This window comes from Protobothrops mucrosquamatus, unplaced genomic scaffold, assembly GCF_001527695.2.
Source record: "Protobothrops mucrosquamatus isolate PMUCROS unplaced genomic scaffold, P.Mucros_1.0 scaffold4312, whole genome shotgun sequence".
In the NCBI taxonomy this organism is placed as follows: domain Eukaryota; kingdom Metazoa; phylum Chordata; class Lepidosauria; order Squamata; family Viperidae; genus Protobothrops; species Protobothrops mucrosquamatus.
In genome coordinates, this window is record NW_015390226.1 from 84282 (window position 1) to 93869 (window position 9588).

The following is a 9588-nucleotide window of genomic DNA, read 5'->3' on the forward strand; positions in this document are numbered from 1 at the left end:
CTACCCTACCCTACCCTACCCTACCCTACTCTACTCTACTCTACTCCTATCCTAGTTAACATCCTGTTTTAGACCAGGACTGTATAATACATCTGAAAATCATTTTGAAATAGGAACAGCTAATTTGGATGTTGGAAACCTCGCTGCTGTATTTCCTAATTTTGTTCATCTTTGCCAAATTAGATCTTTTTTTTCTCACCACTAATGTAGTCTCTTCTGACTACAGTCTGTTCCCCCAGTTGGGAGATTTTACACATATCTGTTTATCCTTTCAGAGTTAGAACCTGGGTCCATCTGTGTGCAAAAGTTATTTTGAGTTCTGCTCCTTCCCCACTTCAAGGACAGATAAACAAAATGGGCGCCAGCCTTTCATGCAACGAGTTGAGTGCCGTTGAGCGCGAATTGTCGAGGCTGGCAAAATTTAATAGAGAAAAATGTATCCTTCAGCGGATGAAAAAGCTTCATTTCGTCTGATGCCCGTCTGCTGCATTGTTTCAAGTTTGCATCTGCAGATGTTTGACTGGACCATTTGGGGCGAGATAGCCAAGGCCCACACACTGCGGCTTGCGATTCGGTTGCCAAATGGTCTAACTTTCAACGCGATGCTGCCTTTTCAAAATTTAGCCCCCCGAGAGGCATCTGGTTTGCATCGATCAAGCCAGCTGAAATCTTGCTGTACTGTTTGCAAGCCGGTAAACTGTTCCCACCAACTACTCTTTCGATTAATGCCAAGCCACGGGGCACATCTTTTCGCCAAGCTTGGTTTTTGTTGTTGTCATCCAGGCAAAAAGCAGAGATGAGAAAGAGCTGCGTGGAAATGACAGTTAAATGTGGCCTGCCAGCGTGTTTTCTCTCTCTTTGTAAGAGTCTCCTGCAGAAGTTTGTTCTTTCAGCTGCGAATGATCCAAATAAATGGATTTCAGACACTGAAGTCTTCAAAACAGACCAGCACCAGCCCAGAACTTAAACTCCTGGGGCTCCAAATAGGGCAGCTTTAATAGAAATATAAAAAGGATCCTGTTTTGATGTTTAGGAATTCACAGTAAGAAAGATTCCAGCAATTAAGAGGATTGGGGAAGGGAGATTAGGACCAAGAGAAGCATTGAAGAAACTGAATAAGTTGTTAGCCTTGCCAAAAGATAACCTGGGAGATAGGAAAGCTCTCTTCCAATACCTAAAATAATGCCAGATTAAACTATTTTTGATTATCCCAGATTGTAGCAAATGGGTTGCAATCATAGAATGTCAGGGTGAAAGGGGTCTTGGAGAACATCTAATATAGGGTATATGGAGATTCTCAATCATCCAGATCATGGTTGTCCCAGAAGTGTGGGAAATGACCAGGCTAGGCCCAAGGGGAGGAGTCAAACATGTCATAAGTCATGAGTCCCTGCGTACTTGCAAGAGATCTAAATCCAGCCCACATTGAATGCCTTTCTTATCTCCCAACTCATTTCCCTTGACTGTTAGTTGGACAGATTCTTGTAGAGAGTTATGCTCATTTGAACTGCCTGAATCTCTTGATTTCCCCGGTGCTTGACATTAAGTGCTTTTTCCAGACAACCGGGCTTTCTTAGTTTTTCCTTTGAATTTTTTCCCCCTTTTCATTCAAGAAGAACTAAAGAAGCTTCTTGGATGAGATGAGAAATGTTTTCAAAACACACACACACACACACCCCCGGAAAGTCCAGTTGTCTTTTGGAAAAAAAGCACCTTTGGAACATCTAGTGTTGTGTTTCTGAAATCTCAGCAAATTTAAGGTGTAGGGACTTCAACTCCCAGATGTCACGGTTCCGACAGATGAAACTCTTTAAAAGAACTTCGAGGCATTGTTTACCTTAAAAAATCTTTTATTCGAGAAACAAAGTATCGGCACTACATAGTTAAAGCCAAAAACTGAATTCCCCTCCCCTGACACAAAGTAGCAAAGCACAATTCCCTCCTTCAATTAACAGTCATAAATCCCATTCCCCAATTAGCTTGAAGCGCGGGCTTTTTCCCCAACTCTCCAGCCTGCCAAATCTTTATCAGCTCTGGGCACAATAACCTTGATTCCCATGGCTGAGTTTTTGTTGTTATGACTAACTGTTCGGTGGCTCCAGCGTCTTCTGCGCATGCGTAGCTTCCCACAGCCTCCTTCTGTGCAGACACGGCTTCTTGGGACCTCCATTTGCGCAGGCACGGCTTCTCGTGCTGCAGGGAGCCTTCCGTCAGCTGTTTGACGGTCCTGCCGGAGTCTGGACGGCAAAACTGCTTTGGACCCGGGTGCTGGCTCTTCCTCCACCTCCACCGTGCTGACCTGCCACCTTCCCCCTCTTGAATGTTGAGCCCGTGGAGGGCTTGACAGGCGGCCCCCCTTACCAGGTGTCCTCCTGGAAGTAGGAAAATATATAGTTAGGTTGGCGTTGTGGGGTTTGGTGTAGTTCCCCTCCCCCCCATCTGTTGTCAAAGCAAGAACATCCGATGTTAGCAACATTGACACCAGAATTTCCCAGCTGACAACTTTAAGAGGTGTAGACTGCAACTTCCAGAATTTTGGCTGGGGAATTCTGGGAGTTGAGGTCCCTACATCTGAAAGTTGCTGAGATTCAGAAACGCTGATCTTGTTGATACATTGGCCAGTACAGGAACCCTTTCGAAAACTTCTCACTACTCCCATTTGTCTCATGACCATCTTTTCCCGGGCTTGTTATGATTCGTTCCGTAACCCAGTTTTCTGCTCAGACCAAGAGGTTGGATTCTCTGATCAATATAGTCCTTCCCAACTCTACTTTTTATGTTTCCCACCACCACAACACCCGTCAGTTGCGACTTGCACAGCCTACAGGTCACGAATCAGAGCAGTTGCGCACCGAGAGAGACAACGTGAGATCTACAGCAAGTCTTCCACGCTTCTGTGTCTCCTCCAAGGTTCTTCTGCACTGAAATGATCCAGCCACATGCAAATGGATTGTCTCCAGTTTTCCCTTGGGGCAAAGTTGGTTTCCTTGAACCATGGAAATGCATTAATTTTCAGTAAGGAAATCAAGATGGGGGTTCCTTCTCTCCAAAGAGATTATGGGAAGCCAACAAGCTCACTATGGTTCTTCATGTCGTACCAGTTCCTTAAATAATAATAATAATAAAGTTGGAAGGGACCTTGGAGGTCATCTAGTCCAACCTCCTGCTCAGGCAGGAAACCCTATATCATTTCAGACAAATAGCTGTCCAGTCTCTTCTTTAAAACTTCCAGTGTTGGAGCATTCACAACTTCTGGAGGCAGGTTGTTCCACTGGTTAATTGTTCTCCCTGTCAGGAAGTTTCTCCTTAGTTCTAGGTTGCTTCTCTCCTTGATTAGTTTCCATCCATTGCTTCTTGTCCTGCCTTCAGGCGCTTTGGAGAATAGCTTGACTCCCTCTTCTTTGGGGCAGCCCCTGAGATATTGGAACACTGCTATCATGTCCCCCCTTGTCCTTCTCTTCATTAAACTAGACATACCCAATTCCAGCAGCCTTTCCTTATATGCTTTAGCCTCCAGTCCCCTGATCATCTCTGTTGCTCTTCTCTGTACTCTTTCTAGAGTCTCAGCATCTTTTTTACATCGTGGTGACCAAAACTGGATGCAGTATTCCAAGTGTGGCCTTACCAAGGCCTTGTAAAGTGGTATTAATACTTCACGTGATCTTGATTCTATCCCTCTGTTAATGCAGCCTAGCACTGTGTTGGCCTTTTTGGCAGCTGCAGCACACTGCTGGCTCATTTTAAGTTATTGTCCACTAGGACTCCGAGGTCCCTCTCACAGTTACTACTATTGAGCAAGGTACCCCCTATACTATACCTGTACATTTGGTTTTTCTTGCCTAAATGTAGAACCTTACTTTTTTCACCATTGGATTAAGAGAGGAGGGATCTGAAGGAGATAGGAATTCAGGCAATATGGCACTCTCCATAAGGATACTTTTCCCGATGGAAATCTGGTTTCTGGTTAGGTATCTGCTCAGAATTAATGTACTATGGCACATGTCGAATAGCTTCTGAAACGGAGTGTCCCTGATCACAACAAATGAAAGGAATAAATTTAGGTTAAAGTCAAGTCAGAGTTGGGAGTGAGGCAGGCTAAGACTGATGGCCTTAATAAGAACATTTATTTTGATTCATTACATGGCTGGAGAAGAATTATTCCCTTGTTCAAGTTCCTGCATCACTTTTGCAGGCCAAGAGCTGAGAAGACGTTTCGCTCTTGATTACGGTTGGCTAAAGAGCCAGTTTATGCTCTGAATTTTGATAATCCGGCCTCTTTTTTTCCCCTTTTTTTTTAAATCAATGCAAGCTTGCTCTTCCCTGCTCGGTAATTGGTTGAAGAGTTCAACCCTTTGGAAGTACAGACTTAACAACCATTGCAAATGTTCAAAATTACAACGGCACTAAAAGAAATGACTCACGGCCTGTCCTCACAACGATGACCATTGGAGTCCTGGTGGCACAGTGGTTAGAATGCAGGACTGCAAGCTAATTCTGCTGATTGCCGGCTGCCAGCAGTTCGGCAGTTCGATTCTGACCGGCTCAAGGTTGACTCAGCCTTCCATCCTTCCGAAGTCGGTAAAATGAGGACCCAGATTGTTGGGAGGCCAATAGGCTGACTCTGCAAACTGCTTAGAGAGGGCTCTAAAGCACTGTGAAGTGGTACATAAGTCTAAGTGCTCTTGCCCTTCCTTCCTTCCTTCCTTCCTTCCTTCCTTCCTTCCTTCCTTCCTTCCTTCCTTCCTTCCTTCCTTCCTTCTTTCCTTCCTTCCTCTCACTGCCAGCAGTTCAATTCTGACCGGCTCAAGGTTGACTCAGCCTTCCATCCTTCCGAGGTCAGTAAAATGAGGACCCAGATTGTTGGGGGCAACAGGCTGACTCTGTAAACCGCTTAGAGAGGACTGTAAAGCACTGTGAAGCGGTATATGTCTAACTGATATTGTCCTTCCTTCCTTCCTTCCTTCCTTCCTTCCTTCCTTCCTTCCTTCCTTCCTTCCTTCCCTCTGCCCACTGAGTTCAATTCTGACTGGCTCAAGGTTGACTCAGCCTTCCATCCTTCCGAGGTCAGTAAAATGAGGACCCAGATTGCTGGGGGCAAATATGCTGACTCTGTAAACTGCTTAGAGAGGGTTGTAAAGCCCTGTGAAGCAGTATATCAGTCTAAGTGCTATTGCTATCCTCACAGTCACATGATCAGAACTGGGGTGCTTGGCAACTGGCATGTATTTATGACGGTTGCATGGCCCTTGGGTCATGTGATCACCATTTATATAAATTTAAATAATAAATAAAATAAATAAATAATATTTGCAACGTTCCCAGAGTCAATGGGAGAAGCTGGATTTGCTAGCTTTGCTTAACGACCTCGTGGTTCATTTAACAACTGCAGCGATTTGCTTAAGAGCAGTGGACAAAAACAGTCCTCAAATCAGGCTACGACTCATTTAACAACTGCCTGGCTTAGCAATGGAAATTTTGGTCTCAACTGGGGTCATAAGTCGAGAGAGAGAAAAATCAGAGTGTTCCTCAACATAACCAGTATCTTTCTCATGATGTGCGTATCTGCCTCGACAGGCCCACCCGTGACAGCGACGAGGACGAGGATGACGAGAAGAAGGGCAAAGGCTGCACCCTCCAGTACCAGCACGCCATGGTGCGTGTCCTGACCCAGTTTGTGGCAGAATCACCTGACCTTGGAGGACAGCTGACCTACATGCTTAGCTCCGAATGGCAGTTTGACATCACAGACCTGGTAACCGACTTCATGAAGGTGGAAGAGTCCAAAGTGGCCAAGCTACAAGGGGGCCGAGTTTTGATCGGCCGCGAGCAAGGGATCACGACTGTCCAGGTACGAGGCAAAATCCAACCTTGATCAAACACGAACCACACCTTACTGAACATGGAGGAGAGCTTAAAAAAGGCAGATCAAACCAGTGGTGGCCATGCAGACACATTGGCTGAACTGTAAAATTGGTGGGGGGGGGGATATTTTAGAAACCACCTCCTGCTAAGGTAAATCAAGCAGGTTTGCAGGTAATCAGTCTGAAGGCTGAAATTGGAAGACAAGTTGGGTATTCAAGAACAAGCTGAGAAAAGCTCAACTTTCAAAGGTTCTAAGGAGGCTTCCAAATTCCGCCTTGGGACTCAGTTCTGTTGAACTCAATGAGACTTCCAAGCAGACATGTAAGGGCAGTGGATTCTTCAGCATATCTGAAGATTGTCTTCTATGCAAGCTAAACCTGCCATAGGTTTGGGGCGGTGTTGAAATACTTGAGAGAGTTTGAACTTTGTAACGGCCACTTTAATTGGGAGGAGAACAATCTGCTCCTTTCTTTAGTGGACCAGATGAATGTTGGCTCTGAAGAAGATCTCTCCCAATTCTTGCTTAAAAAAAAAAAAACACTGTCTGCCTCTGTTAGGTTGAGCCATGTGTGTGTGTGTTTTCACCCTCTTCTCCCACATTCGCATTTTAAGGTCCTTTCTCCCCTGTCCGATTCCATTCTGGCTGAGAAGACGGTGATTGTACTGGAGGACAGAGTGACCATCACGGACCTTGGAGTACANAAGATCTCTCCCAATTCTTGCTTAAAAAAAAAAAAACACTGTCTGCCTCTGTTAGGTTGAGCCATGTGTGTGTGTGTTTTCACCCTCTTCTCCCACATTCGCATTTTAAGGTCCTTTCTCCCCTGTCCGATTCCATTCTGGCTGAGAAGACGGTGATTGTACTGGAGGACAGAGTGACCATCACGGACCTTGGAGTACAGCTGGTGGCGGGCCTGTCCTTGTCTCTCCAGACAAATAAAGGGAATAAGAGACTGATGGTTGCAACAGCCTCTGCTTCGGATATTCTTCATGCAGCTAAACAGGTAGGAAGGATTTGGGGATCATCCTCCACTGGAAACCTAGAGGCATGTTTACATTATTATCTCTCTCTCTCTCCATCCATCTATCTATCTATCTATCTATCTATCTATCTATCTATCTATCTATCTATCTATCTATCTATCTATCTATCTATCTATCTATCTGTCTATCTGTCTATCTGTCTGTGATCTATCTATCCATCCATCCATCCATGTATCATCTGTCTGTCTGTCTGTCTGTCTGTCTGTCTGTCTGTCTGTCTGTCTGTCTGTCTGTCTGTCTGTCTATCTATCTATCTATCTATCTATCTATCTATCTACAATATATATATATATATATCTAATCTTTCTACCTACAATATATATCTAATCTTTCTATCACTATCTATCTATCTATCTATCTATCTATCTATCTATCTATCTATCTATCTATCTATCTATCTATCTATCTATCTATCTATCTATCTATCTATCTATCTATCATCTATGTACAGTATATTCTATCTGTCTGTCTATCTATCTATCTATCTATCTATCTATCTATCATCTATCTATCCATCCATCCATGTATCGTCTGTCTGTCTGTCTGTCTGTCTGTCTGTCTGTCTGTCTGTCTGTCTGTCTGTCTGTCTGTCTGTCTGTCTGTCTGTCTGTCTGTCTGTCTGTCTGTCTATCTATCTATCTATCTATCTATCTATCTATCTATCTATCTATCTATCTATCTATCTATCTATCATATTTCTAAACCGCCCATCTCAAAGAGGGACTCTGAGCAGTATACAATAACACATTGTAATAGAAAACAGGATCTAAAAATTAAAATAGTGTATCATCTACCCCATTCAACCAGATTATTGTAAACACTTGCTTTCTAAATCTAGAGCTCTGGCTGACAAACAAGCGAGGAGATGCTCAGAGTAGTGGTGAAACCATCTCAAGTATTGGGTTGTGAAAAAAAATATATATGCTAAGCCCTTGTCCCTTCCACCCTAATGACAAAATAAAACAGAGCGAGGACTACAAGAATGTGGATTTTGGGTATATCCGGTGCATTGATGGAAAACCAGAAACAAGCTGGGATGATCATTGGGAAAAAAAATTTGCTCATATTCTCAGATAATTGCTTCCCCCCCCCCCCGAAAAAACTAAAGAGAAGAACCAAGATACATTATTTCAAAGAATTAGGCAGGCTTAGGAAAACAACATTTGGACCGGTAATTTCAGTCAAAGAGGTCAGATGGATTTCAGGGTGCCTCGTTTATTAAAGTGGTTGGGATGCAAATCACCAGATTGCTTACATGCGAAATGCATTCTAAGTCATGCAGATGGAAAGATTATGTTAAATGTGAGCATTCATTCTTTTAAAAGCCACTTGTGTGTGCAAAGCAATTTCCAGTTGGTTGTTTTAAAAACAAACCAGCGTAGCAGACTCTTTGGGGGTCTCTGATTTATCCACTTTAGCATCTGTATACTGTATATATATATATATATATTTATTTCGCGTAATCTAATTTTTTTTTTAAAAAAAAAAATGCACACCTTTTCTGTAAACACTCTGCTCCATTATCGGCAGAATCTCCCCTCCCAAAGGGAGTGAGGATAAAAGAGATCTCTGCAACCCCGTGAAAACCCTACAGTGAGGTATCCATTTTGAGGAGGTGGGGAAGGAAAGAAAGCATACATTCAGTTTGATTAAAAGCATAATACCGCAAAGATCGGGTTTATTTCCCTCTTCCCTTCCTGCCCCTGTGTGTGATTGGACCAATAATGAAAGCAGTCTGTTTGATTTCCCTGAAGAGGAGAAACAGCAGATCCTTCAAATGAGTCATCTAGAACAGGGGTCCCCAACCCCTGGTCCGTGGACCAGTACCGGGCTGCGGCATGCCAGCAACCGGTCCGCACAAACAAAGAAAGCCCCATCCACAGGATGCAGGCAGCACACAAAACCACACACTCTACAGTCCATGGAAAAAAACTCTCTCCATGTAACTGGTCCCTGGTGCCCAAAAGTTTGGGGACCTCTGGTGTAGAAGACCCCAAATGGCACCAATGGTTTTCCAACTCTTTGGGATCCTAACTCTAAATCTGTCCAGTGTCCCTTGTGATGGCTGCTGCTTCTGCTTCTCAAACCCCCAAGAGATCCAATCCACAGTTCTAACCTAATCTTATTCGTAACCATTTGTCTGAGAAGAATGTTGGGTCAATGTCAGGTGCCAAAGACCAGGTCCATAGATGAAGGACTAATTAAATTGATTCATTGCTAAAAGCCTGTGTACAGGAATCTTCTCATCTAACTGTTAGGAGTTAGGTAAAGGTCCAAAGAATTCAAGGGAGATCGGACTTAGTTTGCTTGTGACTATGTAGGGATTCTAAGCTGATTCCTCTTTTAACTCCGCCTCCAGGTTCTGCCACTCTTTCCCCTACAGTTATAATGAACTGAACTGAATTGAATTGTGTAGGGTCATCCGTTACCTTCACTCTTACATTTCTCTGCTCCTTTTTTCTCTCACTGTAGGAAGCGGTGCTTAGCACTTGGCTTTTATTTAGCGATGGAACCGTGACCCCTTTAGATATCTACGACCCCAAGGATTTCTCCTTGGTGGTCACCTCGCTGGATGAAATGGTGGTGTCTGTCCATCAAAGGCAGGAAGATGACTGGCCAGTAGTGGTGGCCGAAGGTGAAGGCCAAGGACCGTTGATTAAAATAGAACTGGTGATCAGCGAG

The 9588-nt window shown here is 43.9% G+C and overlaps 1 protein-coding gene across 1 annotated transcript in view; it reads left to right on the top strand.

The window, feature by feature from the left end:
* The window catches only part of LOC107298827 (transmembrane protein 132B-like), a 57894-nt gene that overhangs the window by 47048 nt on the left and 1258 nt on the right, over positions 1-9588 (top strand). The window contains exons 4-6 of the mRNA XM_015828192.2: positions 5575-5848; positions 6675-6866; positions 9379-9541. Coding sequence (XP_015683678.1) covers positions 5575-5848; positions 6675-6866; positions 9379-9541 — 629 coding nt within the window. The remainder of the gene's footprint in view (positions 1-5574; positions 5849-6674; positions 6867-9378; positions 9542-9588) is intronic.